The sequence below is a fragment of the Pongo pygmaeus genome, chromosome 5 (genome assembly GCF_028885625.2).
Source record: "Pongo pygmaeus isolate AG05252 chromosome 5, NHGRI_mPonPyg2-v2.0_pri, whole genome shotgun sequence".
Taxonomy (NCBI): Eukaryota; Metazoa; Chordata; class Mammalia; order Primates; family Hominidae; genus Pongo; species Pongo pygmaeus.
Window position 1 is genome coordinate 53,453,543 of NC_072378.2, and position 21,489 is coordinate 53,475,031.

Sequence of the window (21,489 nt, forward strand, 5' to 3'; positions counted from 1 at the left end):
TCCAGTTTGGGTGACAGAGTGAGACTCTATCTCAAAAAAAGAGAGAGAGAGGTATATGGGTATATGGGGGTGGGGGTGGGGGTGTGGGAAGCTCTGTAGATCTTATGGTCAGAAAAGGATTCCCTCACGTGGGGATATTAGCACTAAAGGAATAAGACAGAGCCTGCCATGCAATGTTCTGAGGCTTGTTATTTGGGTTAAAGGAATAAAACGCACATTCAGCCATGAGGGAACATCAGCAAATACAAAAGCCCCTACTGGTTATTGTCTGTTGCAGCCCCTGTCGCGTGGGATTCACTTTCTGCTCTGTTCCATCCCTTAGGGAGGTTGGCCCCTGCAGAACTGCCTCGGCCGGGTGAGGACAGGAGGAGAGTCACAGTCAAGTGTTTCTTCAGGCACTCTATCTGCCAAAACCTCTCTGAAAGTGTGGCTTTATTCTGGGTCCCTTGGCACTTCTGTCCTAGACACCAAGGTCCCATACTGTCCATTTTTCCTCTTTTGTTCCTGACACTGAAGCCTCTGCAACTGCCCCACTTAGGCATGGCTGTGCACTTTAACCCCGTTGGTTCACCTGTCGTGGCTTTTACTCAGTGAACCTGTTGTCTTCCTTCTGCTCTTTCTTGCACCCTGTCTCATTCATGCTGACTTTGGGTTTAGCCTTGAATGCTCAGCATGTTGATATTTTTTGAGGATAAACAATCCTGTCCCTGACTTCCGACTCTATTATCAAAGTCTGGTAACTCGTGAAAATTGTGGGGGGTAATGGTGATGGCGGTGGTTGGAGGTTTGAGACTAAAGGGTGGGAGCCTGCACCAAAAAAGGAAATGATGAAACTGGGGTAATGCCACCTGAGGCAGAACAGGGCAGGAGGGTGCTGGTTTCCAATATGGACAGCGAATTGCACAATTTAAGGTCATGCAACCATGAACACGAGAAACATGGAAACCTCTTTTTGTTGGAGACAGCCTGGTCTCTTGTTTTTATTTCTCTAATCCTTTAATTCAATGCAGAAGCCAAACTTCCTCCCTGGTTTTTTCCTCAAAGAACCAGATTCAGGGGCCCCCTTGTGTCTAAGAGAATTAAAACCCAAACAGCAAGTACTTGCAAAATGGCTTAAGGTCTATATAGCCAGCCCTTGATTAAAATTATCAGGCAGTGGCACTGAGTAGTAAAAATAGCAACACAGTAATATTAACTAGCCCAAATTTGCTGCCATCCCACAAAACTCAGTACAGGTTGAGTATCCCTTATCCGAAATGCTTGGGACCAGAAGTGTTTTTGACTTCAGAACATTTTTGGACTTCGGAATATTTGCATTATACTTACTGGCTGAGTATCCCAAACCAAAAAATCCCAAATCCAAAATGCTCCAATGAAGATTTCCTTTGAGCGCCATGTCAGCACTCAGTTTCAGATTTTAAAGCATTTTGAATTTCTGAGCATTTCAGATTTCAGATTTGGGTTGCTCCACCTGTAATACAGACCCCTGAGGATTGTCAAGTCAACTGTCTGTTCCCATATATAAATTAGTGTGTAAAATGTTTATCTTCCCTGAAGAGTTTAGAGGGAAGTTTGAGCGGAACCACCCTTAGGTTGGATGATTCATTCGAAGGACTTACAGAACTCACTGAAAGCTGTGATACCCACGGCTATGGTTTATTACAGGGAAAGGATACAGATGAAAACCAGCCAAGGAAAGAGGTGCATGGGGCAGAGTCCAGGAGGGATCCAAACACGGGCCTTCCAGATGTCCTCCTGTGGAGCCATGGCAGCGTTCACTCCTTTTGGCAACACTGTGTCAATACCCATGGTGTACTGTCAACTGGGGAAATTTACCCAAGCCTTGGAGCCTAGGTTTTTTACTGGGGGGTCCATCAGGTAGGCCTGGCTGACTGCCCAACAGGTGATCTGTTTTCACTCCCTCCAGAGTTGAGCTGATACCACGTGACCCAGAGCTCTCACCCAGTATCACATTGCTGGTGTGGCTCAAAGCTCTCACCCTAAATCACATTGTTACTAGCTGGGTGGCCCGAGACCCCCAGGCAAACAAAGACACTCCTGTCAGGTCTAGCATTCAAAGGACTTAGAGACTGCCTTCCAGAAGCAAAGGCCAGACCTCTGTTGGGGCAGGGTGAAAGTCTTTACCACACACTTCCCATTTTCTTTTTTTGTTGTTGGCTACTGCACTCAGGCACCTGGCCAGGGCTGGGCCTCTTTCTCAGAACAGCAGCCTAGGTCAGCATTGTTCCTCAGGCCTGCCTCGGGGCTCCACCTGCCACCAGGCTTTTGCTCTTGCAGGAATTTTAAATATCAGGGTGATAACAGAGTGCTCACATTGTGAAAATATGAAGGCAAATCACTGCCTTGATGTTTGCGCTTGATTTTCTTCTAATGAAAACAGTATTGATTGCATCAGAAAATGATCACCTCCCACTTGTCTTTTCTTCGTTTCCACTGAGCAAAAAATCCCTTCTGTAGCGAGAGATAAATGAGTGAGACTCTCATAAAAAACTTGCCTTTCCTTGGTTTTAAAACTTCTGAGTAGTAGATACTCCAAAAGCGGCAATTCTTTCCTTTTTAAAATTACTTCTGCTGTTTACATGTGTGTCTCCCCCTACCCTATGCTGAATTCTTCTAAAGCAGGGGCTTTGCTCTACGATTCTGCCTCCTGGCAGTCTGCCTGGCATGTAATAGGTGCTTGATTAGTATTTTTTTTTTCTCTTTTTGAGATAAGGTCCCACTCTGTTGCCCAGGCTGGAGTGCAGTGGCGTGATCTCAGCTCACTGCAGCCTCCGCCTCCCAGGTTCAAGCAATTCTCCTACCTCAGGCTCCCAAGTAACTGGGATTACAGGGGTGTGCCACCATGCCTGGCTACTTTTTGCAGTTTTAGTAGAGACGAGGTTTCACCATTTTGGCCAGGCTGGTCTCAAACTCCTGACCTCAGGTGATCTACCCACCTTGGCCTCCTAAAGTGCTGGGATTACAGGCATGAGCCCCTGTGCCCAGCTGATGCTTGATGAGTATTTGAGACATGAATCAACACCAGTTTAACAGCAGCATTATATTAACAGACCATACTTTTAGCTCTGAAATGCAAAAAATTAGAAGCCTACGAATAACCATTTGGGTAGTAAGAAGATAAAAATAACGTATATTTGCATTTTCTTATACATGTGTCAGATGTAACTGGAAGGGTACACAAATAGTAACTGCGTTTGCCTGTGAGAAGCAGGATTCAGTTGCGGGGAAGCAGGGTTGAAAAGACTTCCAAGACTGTAGACCCTTTTATACTTTTTTGATTTTTGAACTGTGCAAATGTATTCTATATTTAAAAAAAAAATTAAAAAATTCTAGCAACAAGACAATGAGCAATGACTCATAAATTCTTTATTTTGACTAATACTGATTGCATTCATTAATACCATTTTATTTATTACAGCTCAGAGGAGAGTCGTTTACTGGACATTCGGTTGTTGTTAAACACTAAAAATTAGGCAGAGACTGGAGGGGATAAAGATAAGAGAACAAGATAAGGAGAGCAGAAAGACGCTCAGGAGAGAACAAGAGATGCTGCCCATTCTTATTAGGAGGATGAACTGGCTACAGTACATGAGTAGCCCGATACCAGCCTCTCCAAAAAAGTTTTCCAAAAAAGATCCCCTAACAATTATTTACTGGACAAAAAAGGTTGATATTTCTAGAAGAGATGATCTCTTTGACACAAAAGACCCAACTTAGGACCCAACTTAATACATAGCACCATGACAGAGCTGGGATCCATTAAGACATGACCGTAGACAGAACCATCTCTAGGAACACGCTCTCACTCACACATGGATGCGTTGTTTTACGGCCTAAAGATGTTGTAGACAGTTCTCACGTAAATTTCATCAGGGGGAGGCTTCTTCTTGCTGCCAGGTTCAAGGAATCTCTTAATTGTAGGGATATTACTTAGTTTCACTGTGTACTCCTGAAAAAGGAAAATCCAAAAGTTTAAGGCTAACAAAAAAGGTATTAGATACTACGAAGATATGGTTATGCAAAATGGCCCATCAAAATTTGTTCAATAAATACTTGTTGAAGGGTTCCAAGCAGAACTGAAATCTAGCATTTGTTTAGCAGGGGTGTCCAATCTTTTGGCTTCACTGGGCCACACATAAAATACACTAACACTAAAGGTAGCTAATGAGCTGAAAAAAAAACTCAAAATATCTCATAATGTTATAAGAAAGTTTATGAATTTATGTTGGGCCACATTCAAAGTTGTCTTGAGCCACATGCAGCCCGCGGGCCGTGGGTTGAACAAGGCTAGGTTAGGACCTGATCTCTATGATTATTTACAATCTCTGTCATCAATCACCGGTATCAAGATAAGGGTTTACACAAATCTCCAGGTTCACAAAAAGATAAGAACTCTTTACAGAAATGGCAAAAGTAAAAACATACTCAAAATAGAATTATGACACTTAAGGTGAAAAAAAAGGAAGGGGAAAACTCACTGAAAACACCTCCAGTGTATTGTTTTGTATTGTTTTTTAATGGTAGTCAATTTGAAGCAGTGGGAGTGGGGAAGGAACAAAGAAATCTGTAACTGGTTGTGATCAATTAGCTGTAAACACCACTCGGACTAGCCACCTGAAGTGCACTGATCTGCTGGGAGAAAATGCATGAGCCACTTAAGTAAAGGTGCTTTAAAAAGTCACCAGATGGTACAATTTATATCTTAAGATTCAGCTTCTTCAGAGTTTTTACTCCTATCAGTAAATGAATCCTCTTTCTGGCTATGTGCAGGAAATAGCCAGTTGCATTTCTTCATAGCCTCTGGCTCAGATACCAGATATTTATATAAACTGGAATGGAAGAAAAAAACTGTATTTTTCATTCACAGAATCAAATCTTACCAATTCTCAGTAACTGAGAAGAAAAGCCCATTTGATCTAGTGAAAAATCTGAACTATATGAATAAGCATATGCTCATCATATATAATTATTCTAATAAAACCTTTTAAAGCTATTTAAATAAAGCCATTTATTTAAAAGTGAAGAGATCATTTTAAATAGCTACTATTTGTTAATTGCCTATTATGTGCAAGGCACAGCCTTAATTAAGCACACACACAAACATACATACACACGTCACTAATAGTAACAAAAACCCTAATAATGATACCAATTAATTATACATAAATATGACAATTTTCTCTTTTCATTACGTACTTAAGCTCTACTTGTATGATTTTAAATATTATACCAAAATTTAGAATCTTGTTCCAAATGATGTATTGTTTCAAGATTTATCTGGGGTTCATAGTTATCAAGTATAGTAAAACTTTTGTGACTTTTTAAATCCATTAATCAACACAGGAATAACCCTTTAAATTCAACACAGATCTGGTGTCCGATTCTGAAGTTTTAAAATATTGATGCTCAATCTGATCACAGATTAAAACTGTATTTACACAGATAATGCTTGGGGCTTAAAAAAGGGTTGTTATTATAGTATCATCAGTGTAAAATACCAATAGGTCCTGGTGCTACAGTTTACCAAAAAACCTTGATCTCTATTATTTACCCTAGACTTTTTAAATCTTTTGTATCCATTCAATGAAAAGTACTTTACTGCCTGTAAGGTGTGTGTGTATGTGTACACAAGCATGTATATATATATGCATGCCTGGAAAGATTTCACTTTTTTTTTTTTTTTTTTTTTTGAGACACAGTTTTGCTCTGTCACCCAGGCTGGAGTGCAGTGGCATGATCTCGGCTCACTGCAACCTCCGCCTCCCCAGTTCAAGCGATTCTCCTGCCTCAACCTCCCAGTAGCTGGGATTACAGGCGCATGCCACCACGCTCAGCTAATTGTTTTATTTTTACTAGAGACGGGGTTTCACCATGTTGGCCAGGCTGGTCTTGAACTCCTGACCTCAAGTGATCTACCCGCCTCGGCCTCCCAAAGTGCTGGGATTACAGGTGTGAGCCACTGCGCCCGGCCTAGATTTCACCTTTAATAAGCTTAGCATTCTACCTACTTCTGGGTTCAGCATCCCACCTATTTGGAGCCATAGGTACTTCTAGTACTTCTAAATGTGTTTTTCAGAAACCACATAGTCTAGTGGAAAGAGTGCAGACTTAGATCCCAGACTCCTCTGTGGCTCCCAACTCAGTCATCCACAGTCTTGCAACTTTATGCAGAATGTAATGTTTCCAAGCTGGTAATTTTCATCTGTAAAATGGAGATAGTGAAGCCCATCTCCTAGGGTTATTGGGGTGGGGTTGACAGGACAGATGAGCAAATGCATGTAAGTGCCTAGCAGACTGACTGGAACGAAGCTGGCACTCAACAAGTTGCAGATCCCTTCCTCTGATTTCCCTTCTCTGCTAAACAAGTAACTTTTTTAACAGTGCAAAAGAATACTTCAGGTGAAAAGTATCCTAAGTTCTGAATGAATAAAATCAAATTAAGGAAAGTCAATCTCTGTGTCTGCAAAAGTAAATGAAAAAAAATTGAAAAAAATATATAAACTATAACATAAATGATATGGGGGTTTATTGCCTTGTTGAAGATCTTTATTCTCATTTTCTGGGTGTACTTATTGAACTGGTGGTAATTGCTCTCATTAGTATATCAAAATATTTAATAGACTTGGCAAAAAATTGTTTTCAAGTATGTGTGTTACTCTTTGGGGAGTTAGTGTATCTCTCTTGGCTTTTGATAACTTGGTCAAACATATAGCAATTTGGTCTGTATCCAGGCTGTTCCAGGGATTGGCAAGCTTTTTCTATAAAGGACCAGTCAGCAAATATTTTAAGTTCTGCAGGCCATATGGTCTCCATCAGATCTACTTAACTCTGCTGTAGAAACACAAAAGCAACCTTGACATTGTATAAATGAGTGGGCATGGCTTTGTACCAATGAAATTTATGAATACTAGAATTTGAATTTCATATAATTTTTATGTGTCATGAAATATTATTCCACATTTTTTTTCAACCATTTAAAAATGTAAAAACTATTCTTAACTCACAAGCTGTATAAAAACAGGTGGCAGGCCAGGTTTGGCCCAGGAGTTACAGTCTGCACATTAGACTTGGAGATAAAAGGCTAAGGTTCTAGATAAAACTCAAGCATCCACTGGCTAAGCCAGCTTGGCTGCTGATTTCTTTATCCTGGGTCTCTACTTCCTCAAGTGAATATTGAAGTCATTAAATGAGTTTTTTTTTTAAAGGCCCTTCTCTCCTTTAAAGTTCTATGATCAATCCTGCCAGAATAACCCTGAGGGATAATTTGAACCACACAAGTCTTTCCTTGGAATTCTCAGAAGGAGAATGGTAGGAATCCTATGGTGTGATGTTTAGGGTGCTAACATCTCTCATTTGCTCTCAGAGCTCAGGCTTAGAATTTCCTAACTTGAGACCATACTATTTCTAAGAAAGGGGGTCATAGCCTGATGAATGAGACTGTTTTGATGTTTATCTCGTCCACTATCCCATCAGTAGATACATGTGAGTGTGAGAGCACCTCATCTCTATGGTTATTTCTATGGAAAGTCCCCAGAGGCAAACTCCCTGTGCATGGAGTTTTTTCCGGGAGTGCAGTTACGGAACAAAATTAAGATGAAAATTTCTGAGCTGGGTGTGCTGGCACATGCCTACAGTCCCTGCTACTCAGGAGACTGACGTGGGAGGATCTCTTGAGCCCAGGAGTTCAAGACCATTCTGGGCAACATAGTAAGATCCCATCTTAAAAAAAAAAATCTTTTACACTTCAATGATCTTTCAACTTGAAGGATTTAAGGAGCAGAAAAATAACTTTGGGTCCTTACTTTCATTTCATTTGCCAAACTAGAATCTTAAAAATATTACACATACACACACACACACACACACACACACACTCCCCAAAGCCAACCAAACAATAGGCACTGAAGGGAGGCCCAAGAGTTCTAGGCCAATCTTCTAATACATAGTTTTATTTACCTGGAGGAAAGGAAATGCAGACAGGATATTAGGAATTTTCTCTTCTAGAGCTAAAATGGTTTGGAGTAAAATCACATCTGCAAGGCTCAGCTGATTACCAACAAGAAAGCTTTGTCCATGACCCCTTAAAATCTGTAAGGAAATGGTGTGCATCAGTTATAATATTCCACACGGAGAGACTGATGAGGCTACTGAATCAGTGCAGTATCTGAGAAGAGGTGAAACTATGACTTTGTCATTTCATGCTTTCATAAATAACATCAATTAAGAGAACGCACCCCATATCTGACAGAGAGAGCGAGAGAGAGGGGGAGAGAGAGAGAGCAAGAGAGAGAGAGAAAGTACAAAAAAGGTGTGGAAATGAAAGCATCCTTAAATATCTGCTGTGGATCTGAATGAGACATCGAAGTGGGGAAGGGAAAATTCCTTATTTCTGGATTTAGCATCTGGTGTTTTGAAAGGATATATCTATTCCAAAAATGTATCTACAGAAATGCATACAGGAGGCTTGGGGAAGGGCGGGGTGATTTAAGAAATCTAAGTGATAGATCATCTTCAAGGGGCCCACTCTTATTTCCCAGTTCTGTTGCTAGAACATCAAGACGTGTAGTCATAAACTCAACCCAATTATAAAATTAGACTTCCTCTTACATGTCCCAAAACAGAGAAAATTAAAAGCTTGAGTTCATCTTGACTCCCATTCTGAGGGTAACGTATAGGTATGGGGCTTTTTAGAATAGATTGTGATTAGGGAGAGGCAAGAAGCAGTGGTAGCAAAGGGGAGATCCCCTTCACAGTCAACTCTTGGATGCCCATGGGTGTCTGCATGTGCACAAGTGCACTCCGAACACAATTCCGAGTCAAATATAGCTACTGGAGCCAGAGTGGCATAGTACAATGCATCCTGAATTTGTAGTCAGAGGCCAGAGTTCCAACCCTGCTCTCCATTTTCTGGCCATGTTACCTTGGACAGGTCACTGAATCGCTTCATGACTTCATTTCATTATGTGTAAAAGGGACAACAGTTCTCACCTCATAGGCGTGTTGCAAGAAACCCTGACACAGTCTGGGCCCTTGGGACCTAAGAATGAGCAGTGACCCTTTGCGAAAGCACCAGGTCCTCTGTGCCCTTTCCAGACCACATTTCTGCATTATCCTCTTTTACATTCACAAAGTGCCTGTGGCACAGATACCATAAAACCTAGCTACAGAAACCCCAGAAAATACCTCTCCTTTTTCCTAAATCTAGTTCCATAAAGATGGTCAGAGGAAGCTTGCCAAATAGGCCTTCCCATATTTTCACATCCTCTTCTTTAGTGCTTGCACTGAAACACTAAAAAAGTTCCTCCCAGTTCAGGAATAAAGAATTTGAAGCTCAGAAAAGCAGATATAACAAGAAGAGAAAAACAAAACCAAAAACAAAAAGAGCAAAGGGAAGATAAATAAAATGGAAATGGTTCTTCTCCTCATATCAAATTATCAGGGAGGATGTCAGCTATGAGATAGCTGTTCAACAACTTTTGCTGAATGAATGAATGAGGTAGTTTTTGTTTTCTGTATCTTCTGAAGTTTCTGCTGTATCCACACAAGGTGGGAACTTGGTGAATGCAAGGAACAATAAGGAACAAAGGCAGGGAGCACATACTTTTTCTAGACTTCTGAATCATGTGGTCCTAGCAGAGTCCGAGGGGCTCTAAGACGCCAGCTTTGTGCTGTGGCTACTAGTAGCTCTTAGGAGTCCATTAGCTCTTAGGTTAGTCCCACTGGGATCAGTTTTAAAATGCCTTGGACAGAAAAGGGTGTTTGTGGCAGCTTCTTTGTGGTTTGGTTACTCTGTGTATGTAGGCATCTCTGCCACCTACCTTTTCAAACACAGGAAAGTATCTAATTATAGCCTTCTGGGCCATGTTAACCACTTCCTTTTGTTGATCATCTGGTTTTAAGAAAGGATGCATGATAAGCAGTTCCAGCAGATCCAGCGTCCCCTCCACGTACATGTCAATCCTTAAAACAAAAAAGCAGTTGTCTCAGTTTCTCCTCTCTTTGAAGCCATCAGTTTCCACACTAAGAATTCAGAGTGCTTTTTTTTTTTTTTTTTAAGATGCTGGCAACTTAAGTCCCTAGAAGCATTTACCTATACCTGTCTCTTAAGAGCAAAGATATAAGGTCAATTCTAGTTGTAACTCAGAAAAATCTATCGCAGATCAGACAGCTTGACAGTCATGAGTGCTCTCTCTCCCAGCATCCTACTCCTCCACTTTTACCCCAGCATCCATGTTTTGGTCTCTTCGTATGGGTCAAACTTCATCTTTATAAAAACAGTGAATACCACTTATTGAGTGCTTAGAGCGTACCAGGCATGGTGCTAAACACTCTCTATCCATTATCTCATTAAATCACATGACACTATGAGAAATGTACTATTCTTATATCCACGTTGCCCAGGGTCATACATCTAAGGGGTGCAAGGACCAGGCTTTCATTTCAAATTATAATCTAATTCTCACTCTCCCAGGCCTTGAATGTCACAGCAGCTCCTCATTCCTAATACTTAACAATAGTGAATGTGCAAGAAAGGGAAAAAGCAGTATCAAAGCATTTAAAAATGTTGAAATCTGAAACAACACCCTAGATATAGTATTCAATATCTGAATCCAATTCTTTTGTTTTACTCAGACTCTCTCTACTGAAGTTCCAGCTGGTCTTTGTGACCTTCTTGGGTTTTTGTTCCCTGATCTCACTAACTATGTAAGACATAAAGTAAATGTGGTATGATACAGAGGGTTGCTAATCAGCTAAGGCATCAGTAAGCTGACAAGTGACAACACTCGAGAGGGGCCGCAGTACAGGGTTCTCTCCTTGAGGTTCTTGCCAAAGAGATTGTGCTTGTCTGCTATGTAGTGGAGAATGCTTCGGGTCTGTACCAACTTCATCCCGTCAATTTCAACCATGGGCACTTGTTGGAACAGCAGGTGGTTACCTGAGAATGGAAGCTCAGAGTTAGAAGTGATCTTTTCTTCTCTGTCCCCCAATCCCTAAAAAATGCTCTGTGGAATGAAAAGAAGTGGTGGAATCATGGCCTTAGGAAATAGTGTAAAGCTTCCAGATGACAGATAACCTTAACTTCATCCAGGAGAGCAGACTTAGCCACAAAAGAAGCCTGAAGGGGCCAGGCATGGTGGCTCAAGCCTGTAATCCCAGCACTTTGGGAGGCCAAGGCAGGCAGATCATGAGGTCAAGAGTTCGAGACCAGCCTGGCCAACATGGTGAAACCCCGCCTCTACTAGATATACAAAAATTAGCCGGTTACGGTAGCGGATGCCTGTTATCCCAGCTACTTGGGAGGCTGAGGCAGGAGAATTGCTTGAACCTGGGAGACGGAGGTTGCAATGAGCCGAGATCGCGCCATTGCACGCCTGGGCAACAGAGCAAGACTCTATCTCGAAAAAAAAAAAAAAAAAGCCTGAAAACTAGCATTGTTATAAACGTTCCCTTTTCATTTTCACTCCAGGAAAAATACCTATCCACAGTGATAAGGGATTGAGGGGAATGTAGTGAAGATATTTCTTCAGTGCTACACTGGCCAATATAGCAGTCACCAGCTACATGCAGCTATGTAAATCTAAATTTAAATTAATTACAATTTTTAAAACTTAAAATTCAGTTCCTAAGTTGCACTAGACATATTTCATGTGCTCAACAGTCACATGTGCCTAGTGGCTACCATATTGGACGACAGCACTGTTTCCAGAGAATCTGATCATGAAACCTAAGTAACTAGCTGAGACTCATGTATACTCTTTGGCTCATGTATACTCTGTGGCTACTCTGTAGCCACAGAACAGACCATTTACTACCAAGTTTGCTGTCACTAGTTAAAAAAACAACCCATTGTTTTATTTAACAAACCTGAATCCAACATTTTCCACATACCAAACCCTGGGGAGAGATGCCAGTATAGGGTACAGCTTGGCCCTTGAGGGTTTAGGCATTCGGAGCAGGTGAGGGGAGAGGCGAGAGGAGTACTTAGCACATGCCTAGTGGCTTCCAGCCACCGTCACACACAAAAGGTGACCTTACAGCCCTGGAGAGCTGGTACCACACAAGGGAGCCTCCAGCTGGGCCTGAGGACCTTGCTGTTGGCTGGGAGGGAGGCTGCTCACAGGGTTGATGGGTGCATTCTTTATGGGTCTGCTGGTGGCTCCTGCTATAATGGATGGGCGAGGGAGCAGGGCTGACCAGGAATTAAAGGTGAAGGGAGGGGGCAGTTCGTTGATTTCACTTCTGTGTAGTATTTACTTCAGAAAGTATCCCCATGTAAATGGGGATATTTATTTGCATACTTCAAGCAGGCCAGGATGCCTCAGATAGTGTGAAGGAAGCAGGGAAAGATGAGAAGGAGGGAAGGGGCAAGGGAGAGAAAGAAAGGGGGAGGAAGAGATTGGAGGGGAGAGAGGGGAGAAGAAAGGGATGGAGAAGAGCTATTCACTTGGATGGGGAAGGAACTGCTCACCCCCTTCAGCCAGCTTTTATGGAACTATTGAATAAGAAGTGATTTCCTGGCAATTTCAACTATTTATTCCCTCTTGCTTTTTTTGGTTTTAGGATACTGTTCTGAACGTCCAGTGTCATTGAATACTTTTGCCCTTCCACATAAACAGCAGTTCTTAAAGGAAAATCAGTATTAGAGGCAGTTGTTTCATTTTCATACTCACCATCCTGCAACTTGTACAACTGTTCTTTTGTTTCCAGAAATTCTTCATCAAACTAAATTTTTAAAAAAGAAATGTATATATACATAGTGGAATATTATTCAGCCATTAAGAAAACAAAATCCTGTCATTTTAAGCAACATGAACAGAAACAGAGGTCATTACGTTAAGTGAAATAAGCCAGGCACAGAAAGACAAAGACTGCATGTTCTGATTCATATGTGGGAGCTAAAAAAGTGGATCTCATGGAAATAGAAAGTTGATTGGTGCTTACTAGAGGCTGGGAAGTGTAGAGAGGAAGGGGATGTGAAAAGAGGTTGGTCAATGGTACATAAATATAGCTAGACAGAAGAAATAAAACCTAGTATTCAATAGCACAGTAGGCTATAGTTAACAATAACATATTACACAGTTCAAAATGGCTAGAAGAGAATTGGAATGTTCTGCCATAAAGGAAAGATAAATGTTTGAGGTGGGTGATGGATATCCTAATTACCCTGATTTGATCACTACACATGATATACATGTATCAAAATATCAAATGTATTCCCCAAATATGTACATTATGCATCAATTTTTTAAAAAGATATCCTCACCCTCCAAAAGGAGATAAATATCATACAGGCTCAGGACTAAAAATACCAAGTTAAACAGTCTTAAGAAGCAGAGAGAAAGAGCAGACTTAGCATCCACATCTTGGTTTCTAAATATCACTGCCCCCTAAAAGGAACCAGGGCTCCTATAAGAGAAGGTTGATTTTGTTATGGCAGAAAGCAAGGAAGTGCTCAAATGTGAAAGAGAAAGGCATGGAGGGCCCTGTGAGGGGAATTCCCTACCAAATTTGGGAAAATTTAAGCATCAAAAAGAATGATGTCAATTATGGATTATAACACCCAACAACAAAATCTCTATGTCCATAAATGATGATGCTAAAAAAAAAAGGTAGGGGAAAGGAAAAGCTCTTTTTTACAGAAGACTTAATTAAGTTACTTAATTATGATAAAGGGAAAGTGTCAATTTATAATGGAGAGATAGGGAGATCTCTCACCCTCTGTCTCACCAAACAATCAAACTTGGCTCCCCAGTGGAGAACACTCTGACATCCTGAGGCTTCTGTTGTAACACAGTGAGAAGGGCACAGTCACACCTGCTAAAACACCACCAAAAATATTTACCCTGAATCTACACACAAGGTGAAAATCAGGTATATTCAGGATGTGGGACCTTACGAACATAATGGCCTGGACTTCTCAAGAGTCGAGGGCATGAAAAAAAAGTCAGGTCCTGTTGATGAAAATCAACTAAAGAGACTTAACAACCAAATTGGAAGTAGATTTCAGAGGAGACGAAACTGTTATAACTGCTAAACAGACGTGTAACCATTATATAGACATTTGGGGGAAAATAGGGAAAATTTGAATATGGATTGCATATTAGATGTTGTGAAGGCAGTGTTAATTTTCTTGGTGGTGACAATGCTATTGTGGTTATTAGGACAATTATTTATTTTGCCTTGGTGTCAGAGGCGTGTGAACCAGGGCAACTCCATCTTGAACAGGAGCTGGGTAAAATGAGGCTGAGACCTACTGTGGGGGCTGTATTCCCAGACAGTTAAGGCATTGTAAGCCAATGGATGAGACAGGAGGTCAGTGCAAGATACAGGTCATAAAGACCTTGCTGATAAAACAGGTTGCATTAAAGAAGCCAGCTAAATCCCACCAAAACCAAGATGGTGATGAAAGTGACCTCTGGTCGTCCTCATTGCCACACTCCCACCAGCACCATGACAGTTTACACAGGCCACGGCAATGTCAGGAAGTTACCCTATATGATCTAGAAAGGGGAGGCATGAATAATTCACCCCATTGTTTAGCATATTATCAAGAAATGACTACAAAAATGGGCAACCAGCAGCCCTTGGGGCTGCTCTATGGAGTAGCCATTCTTTTATTCCTTTACTTTCCTAATAAACTTGCTTCTGCTTTGCACTGTGGACTCGCCTGAAATTCTTTCTTCTGTGAGATCCAAGAACCCTCAGTTGGGGTCTGGATCAGGACCCCTTTCCTGTAACATTGGGAGGAAGACACATGCTGATGTCTGCAACTACTTTGAAACAATTCAGAAAAAAAAGGAAGGGAGAAAGCAAATGTAGCAAAATGTTAACAACTGGTGAATTTAGTTGAAAAACATTCAACTTGGAGGGGTGGGGGAGAATCAGGATCATAGGCTTGGCTTCTGCTACTTGCCAAAGTGGGTGCTCATGGTGTGAGGAAAGGCGCCTCAATGCTCCCAGAGGATCTCCATCTAATGCTCATGAACAGTACCCTTGGGGCAACAATGCTCGAAGCCTAGATGGTCAGATGTGGTGCAGACAGTACTCCCGGATCAATTGACAATTTGTCTCTCAGATAGATTCAGCTGAGGAATTTGTCCCTGGATATTTGTACTACAACATACTAAAATCAAAAGTCAAAACATCATATTAGTTAACAGAAAGGGTTATTTATTTATTTTTTCTTAGAGGTCTGTCACACAGGCTGGAGTGCAGTGGCTCAATCACAGTTCACTGCAGCCTCAACCTCCTGGGCTCAAGGGATCCTGCCACCCTCAGCCTCCCAAGAAGCCGAGATTATAGGCTCAAGCCACCACATTTGGCTCAGAAAGTTTATATGATATATGCAGGGACAAGGTGCTCAACTGATGCTCCTAGTTAATGGTAGAAATGGTGTAAATCCTCCACGTCTCAAGGGGGATTTGCCTGGGTTTTAAGGGGTCTTTGGGCAAATAAAGTTCCAAGCATGGAAGAAACTACCAACGTAGAGCAATGTCAATGATGACTCAAATTAAGTGACTGACCAACATTGAGGACTCCCTGAATTAGAACAGGCTGTTTTTCAGTAGGTTTTAGTGACCTAGTTACTCAGATGTGTGTGCTTCAACTTTAGGTTCAACCCAGTCGTGGGATATTGAGAATCATGGACTTGTCTGGTGGCTGCCAGCTGGTCCCTCCCAACTGTCTCAGATCTATGTGAGCACAAACTTAACTGGCAAAGAGATGGGGAGGGGCCCCCTCCCCATCACCTTGTAAACCATGTGGTCACCCTGGGAGAGAGACCAATCTAGCTTCCTCCAGTCTGGTCTGAGGAGTGGGCTCATTACTCTACCTGATCAGCCTGTTCCTGTGATTGGACTGGGGTAGGTGGGTCAGATGACTCATGTTCTTTTTTTGTTTAATGTATTTAGGGTTGAGTTTTTATTACTGTAACTAAAAATGTTGACTCATAGGTGAGTAGGAGGAGCAGGGCAGAACGAAGAAAGAGAGAAGATTTGACAAAGGGTTATATTGCATACATATATAAGACATCCATTCAAAACCTATGAAATACATCAAGAATTACAAACTCAGAAGCCTGTGGGGGTTAGAAAAATGACAGACACAAGTGAAGTCGAGCAGGTTCAGGGGACCATGAATGTTTTTCACTTTCCTCTTAACAATTAGCAGACACACCCTGAGACAAGAGGGCGAGGTGGGGCAGTCCTTATTCAGATCCAACAATTGCTGCCCTGTGAAAATGAGCTCAGGATCACCACATCTTCCAATTTCTGAAGACAAGTCAGAAATCAGAATTTGCATATGAAAATGATGTCAACTCATTTAGAAAATTGTAAAACACCATGTGGCAAGTTGTCACAGGCAAAAAATAAAAACTAAAAACAAACACAAAACCCATAACCCAACAACTCACATTTGCATCTTTGGAGGTTGCTAGGGTAACGCATTAAAGTGAAAATTTATAATCAAGCATTTACCTTGCCTTTCCTATATGAAGCATATTTTAAAGTAATTAAATAGTTAATGAGTGACAAGTACTCTCTTAGAAGAGAATCATAGTTCATAAACATAGGTGAAATGATGGAAATTAAAAGAATTGCCATTTTGTAGTCCCTAACAATGATGATGATCAATAGCTGCTAAAACCACAAGTTGGAAAGAAAACGGGAGAAACTATAATGTGTGGATTGGGGTTGACATCACAGGAACATACCGATGAAGCTCGGCATCACTGAAAACGAGACAACCCCTGATGTGATACAATAGAAGTGTGTTCACAGTATCTCTTCTGACATAGTCTGGCAGGAAAAAAAAGTTAGAAAGAAAAAAGGAGCCTTAAGTGATCATGCCTCTGGGTCCAGCTAGTAATTTATGGGAAGTACAGAGAATAGAGGAGCATGTTAAAATAAAGGTATCCTCACTTTACCATGTTACCTCAAGGCAACACCTGGAGGGTAAGTAAACCAAACCCAGAATAGGGAAAATTCTACAGGGCAGTTTCTTCCACAAATAAATGGCACTAGAAACAAACATAGACATCTAGCACCCAGATCTTGGCTATTAACACCTTTTTTTTTTTTTTTTTTTTTTTTGTGATGGAGTCTCATTCTGTTGTACAGGCTGGAATGCAGTGGCGTGATCTCGGCTCACTGCGACCCCCGCCTCCCAGTTCAAGCCATTCTTCTGCTTCAGCCTCCTGAATAGCTGGGATGACAGGCACGTGCCACCATACCCAGCTAATTTTTGTATTTTTGGGAGAGACGGGGTTTCACCATGTTGGTCAGGCTGGTCTCGAACTCCTGACCTCGTGATTTGCCCACCTCAGCCTCCCAAAGTACTGGGATTACAGGTGTGAGCCACCGTGCCGGCCTGTTAATACTATTTTTCTATTGAAGAAATTCCTGATTCTAGGGCTAGGGCAGGGAAAATATTAATACAAGATGAGCACAGAACATTTTACACTGTCAGAAAGTGCTGAGAACAAAAAAGAGGCCAATGTGAAATAAAAAAAGGTAAACCTGAAAGAGCACCAGTGGCTAAAGCTGAAACAATTTAGGCAATTTAGGTCATCAGACTATAATCTAAAGTATAAAATCAATATACTTAGGTCTATAGGGACACAAAGAATTGAATAACTAAAGAAATGAGTGGAGACAAATCTTCCTTATATAAAAATTCCAAATGTAGATACTCCCTCATCCAGGAGGTAGAGCTTAATTCTCATCATTTTGAATGTGGGCTGGACTTCATGATCTGCTTCAGAAGAATACAAGGAAACATAGTAACTTTACAATGCAGCAACTTGGCAGAGACTACCTTAACCATGTGATCCAGGTTAATATTGCCAATGACAACTCATGTTGATAGGTAACCCCTAATATGATGACGTGAACATACTTCACCTCTGTGGCATTCTTTCCCCAAACCCATAACCTCAGTCTAATCACGAAAAAAAACAAGATAAACCCAATTTGTAGAGGATTCTACAAAAATATCTGACCAGTGCTTTTCAAAACTGTTAAGAAGGTAAAATGAAGGAAAAGACTGGGAAATTGTCATGGATTGTTGGCAACTATGGAAACAGGATGAATAAATATAATGTTGGATCCTGGGATAGTAAAAGGACATTAGCAAAGTGCCGGGCGTGGTGGTTCACACCTGTAATCCCAGTACTTTGAGAGGCCGAGGTGGGCGGATCACTTGAGGTCTGGAGTTCGAGATCAGCCTGGCCAACATGGAGAAACCCTGTCTCTACTAAATACAAAAATTAGCTGGTCATGGTGGTGTGCACCTGTAGTCCCAGCTACTAGGTAGGCTGAGGCAGTGGAATTGCTTGATCCTGGGAGGCGGAGGTTGCAGTGAGATCGCACCACTGCACTCCAGCCTGGGCTACAGAGCCAGACTCCGTCAAAAAAAAAACCCAGAGCATTAGTAGAAAAAACAGTGAAATCTGAATAAAGTCTGTAGTTTAGTTAGTCATGCACCAATGTTAATTTCGTAATATGACATGGTGATGTAAGATGTCATCATTAAGGGAGACTGAATGAGGGACTGTATTATTTTACAACTTTTCTATAAATCTGAAATATTCCCAAATATAAATTTGTAAAAAATGAAGAGGAAACTTACAGATTTTTAAAATACCGAAAGAAACATAACCATTTTAAATGTAATGCGTAGACCGATGTTTAGATCCAAACTAAAACAAACTATAAAAACAAACAAATAAAACACCTGTTTGAGACAATCAGACTGAAGGTTAGATGACAAAGAATTGCTAATTTTGTTGGATGTGATAATATCGTTACATTTTAAAATCCTCATCTGTTAGAGAAAAATGTTGAGGAACTCCCAGATGAAATGTTATGATGTTTGGATTTTGCTTTAAAATACTCCCACAAAACAAGGGGAGGGAGGTGATAGATGAAACAAGATTAGCATAAAGCTGATGATTGCTGAAGTCGGGTGATGAGTACATAGAATTCACAGCAATGTTCTCTCTACATTTATTTGTATTTGAAAATTTCCATAATAAGAAGCTAAAAGAACAGAACAAAAACAAAAACAAACACACACATATATAAGCAAGATACCAAGGCTGCCAGTTTGAAGCCACTGAAGAAAACACGAAATTTACCCTAAGAATGCATAATTAATAAGAGCTCAGAGTAACTGACAATTTTCAGGTAAATTTCCTTTCTTCTTATTAATAAATACTCATTGGTGCTACATCAGAAGCCAATCATTAAGTAAAAGTCAAAAGGAAAATAGAATTCCATCAACTACATTCTAATTATAAAGAAAAATCCCTTCAGGGATGGAATCTGACTCAGTGAAGCGTGCCTGTGATTTTGGTGGACGAGAACTAGAACTGAACGGTGCTTCAAAACGTATTTTTCTTTCAAAGGTCTCAAAAGCTGTATGACAAATCTGTGAAGAAACAGCATATAAGGTACCTCGACTCCGGCGGCAGCTAAAACCCATCTCACGGACTCCATCCGGCCTCTTCCGTTGGGATAGTGAAGCTTGGGCCTTGCTGCCATGATAGCTTTTCAGGCTTTCTGAAAAACAAATGCAGCAGCTCGTCGCAGACCAACAGTCCCAATTTCGCGTCTTCAACCCTGTGCTCAGGGGCGAAATGAATATTCAGGATTTTGGCACGGGAAACTGTTCTTTATTTTTGTTGCTGCATTTTCCCTCACTCAAGAAAAAAAATACCACCATTTTAAAACATGGAGAAAAAAAACCTTGGCTTTTATATGATTTCTATTTATGACTTCTTATCCTGGATCTTGGGAAGCTGGGGCCATTTGTTGTAAAAACATATGTGCTAGCAGTACGGGATTTCACAAATTCAGAATATTACATATTTTGACCTCGAGAATCTCAGATTTTCCAAATTCAGCTTGGGGATAGGGGGTGGCAAGCGTTGAAGAGGGTCGCGAAGGAAAATCGCACAGCCACTGGAAGCTCTTCAAGTATTCATGCTTTTACATACATCATCATATTTTATTATCAGGGCAACTGGAAGGTGAACAGGCCGAGTACTACTATTGTCTGCAAAATGTGCGTCCACCGTCACGCATCCGGTGGCTGCCCCCCGGGTCCCGCGTGTCCACCACCCCTCCTGGGAGATGAGCCCCTCGCCTTGTAAAACGAGCCGGGGGCCAGGGCTTGGCCATCTGAGATCTCACTCTCCCATGCTCGTCTTCCCCGCTCAGCCCACGCAGGGGCGTAGCGGCAGCCCAGCCAGGCCGGGGGACGATCCGAACCCACCTTCCACCAATGCATTCAGACTCCAGAGAAGGGGTTTAAAAAAAAATACGCACACTGAGCCAAGAAGGACCCCAGCTCCAGCCAAGGGGCCCACCTCTGCCCAGACTGGAGCAGGAGGGCAAAGGACAAGAGGGAGAAAAGACAAGAGAAGGACTGAATTGGGCGGCTGAGGGAAGAATGCGAGAGTGAGACTCAAGAGAGTAGAGGGGAGGGAAAAAAAAGAAGAGAGAAAGGGCAGGGAAGGGGGCGACCACAGGAGGGAGACAGACCTGGAGTCCACTCGGAGGCCTGGAGCCGCACAAAGCGCAAGGTCAGCAGTCCCGGCTAGGCGAGACCAGCAGGCGGCTCTAGCGCGCGGGAGCTGGGAGAGGCTCCGGTTCGACCTCACCAATGGAGACTGCAGTATTTAGCATGCTCCACCCATCTGCAAGGCATTCTGGATAGTGTCAAAACAGCCAGAAATCAAGTCCGTTTCTCTCAAACTTTAGCATTTTGGGAATAAATGATATTTGCTGTGCGGGTTAAATTTGATTTTAGTTAAAATTTCCTGCTGAAGCTCTAAGTACGATAAACAACTTGACCTAAGTGTAAAGTTAGGATTTCCTTCAGGTTTATATAGCTTGTGCGCCGTTTATGATTCTCGGATGTGAGGGCGATCTGGCTGCGACATCTGTCACCCCATTGATCGCCAGGGTTGATTCGGCTGATCTGGCTGGCTAGGCGGGTGTCCCCTTCCTCCCTCACCGCTCCATGTGCGTCCCTCCCGAAGCTGCGCGCTCGGTCGAAGAGGACGACCATCCCCGATAGAGGAGGACCGGTCTTCGGTCAAGGGTATACGAGTAGCTGCGCTCCCCTGCTAGAACCTCCAAACAAGCTCTCAAGGTCCATTTGTAGGAGAACGTAGGGTAGTCAAGCTTCCAAGACTCCAGACACATCCAAATGAGGCGCTGCATGTGGCAGTCTGCCTTTCTTTTGACCCTGCATGTGGCAGTCTGCCTTTCTTTTGACCCATTACCCATCTAAGTCAGATGCTTTTTTTAATGTTTTCTAATTTTTAAATTTTTTATTTTTTTCATTTTTTATTTTTATTTTTATTTTTGAGACGGATCTCGGCTCACTGTAACCTCCACCTCCCAGGTTCAAGCGATTCTCCTGACTCAGCCTCCCGAGTAGCTGGGATTACAGGCGCGC

General features: G+C 41.9%; 1 protein-coding gene across 3 annotated transcripts; it reads right to left on the reverse strand.

The window, feature by feature from the left end:
* Nucleotides 1-3,365: 3,365 nt before the first annotated feature.
* Nucleotides 3,366-20,699, reverse strand: LOC129038800 (glutathione S-transferase A4). 3 transcript variants are annotated; one of them, XM_054492224.2, is made up of 7 exons: nucleotides 20,568-20,699; nucleotides 19,479-19,583; nucleotides 12,693-12,744; nucleotides 10,825-10,957; nucleotides 9,840-9,981; nucleotides 7,978-8,109; nucleotides 3,366-3,970 (listed from the first exon to the last, which is right to left on the reverse strand). In XM_054492224.2, the coding sequence occupies exons 2-7, from the start codon at nucleotides 19,563-19,565 to the stop codon at nucleotides 3,848-3,850; spliced, it is 669 nt and encodes a 222-aa protein (XP_054348199.1). In that variant the 5' UTR covers nucleotides 19,566-19,583; nucleotides 20,568-20,699; the 3' UTR covers nucleotides 3,366-3,847. The 3 variants fall into 3 exon arrangements, with proteins under 3 accessions (XP_054348199.1, XP_054348201.1, XP_054348200.1); XM_054492226.2 differs by having other exon boundaries at nucleotides 19,479-19,643; nucleotides 20,568-20,680; XM_054492225.2 differs by having other exon boundaries at nucleotides 20,299-20,583.
* Between the last annotated feature and the right edge of the window lie 790 nt (nucleotides 20,700-21,489).

Coding starts and splice junctions, on each gene's coding strand:
- LOC129038800 (XM_054492224.2), bottom strand. CDS start 19,565: ATGGCAGCAAGGCCCAAGCTTCACTATCCCAACGGAAGAGGCCGGATG. Junction 10,958..12,692: donor GTTGTACAAGTTGCAGGATG/GTGAGTATGAAA, acceptor TTCCATTCTCAG/GTAACCACCTGCTGTTCCAA. Junction 3,971..7,977: donor CTGCATTTCCTTTCCTCCAG/GTAAATAAAACT, acceptor TTCCTTTTTCAG/GAGTACACAGTGAAACTAAG.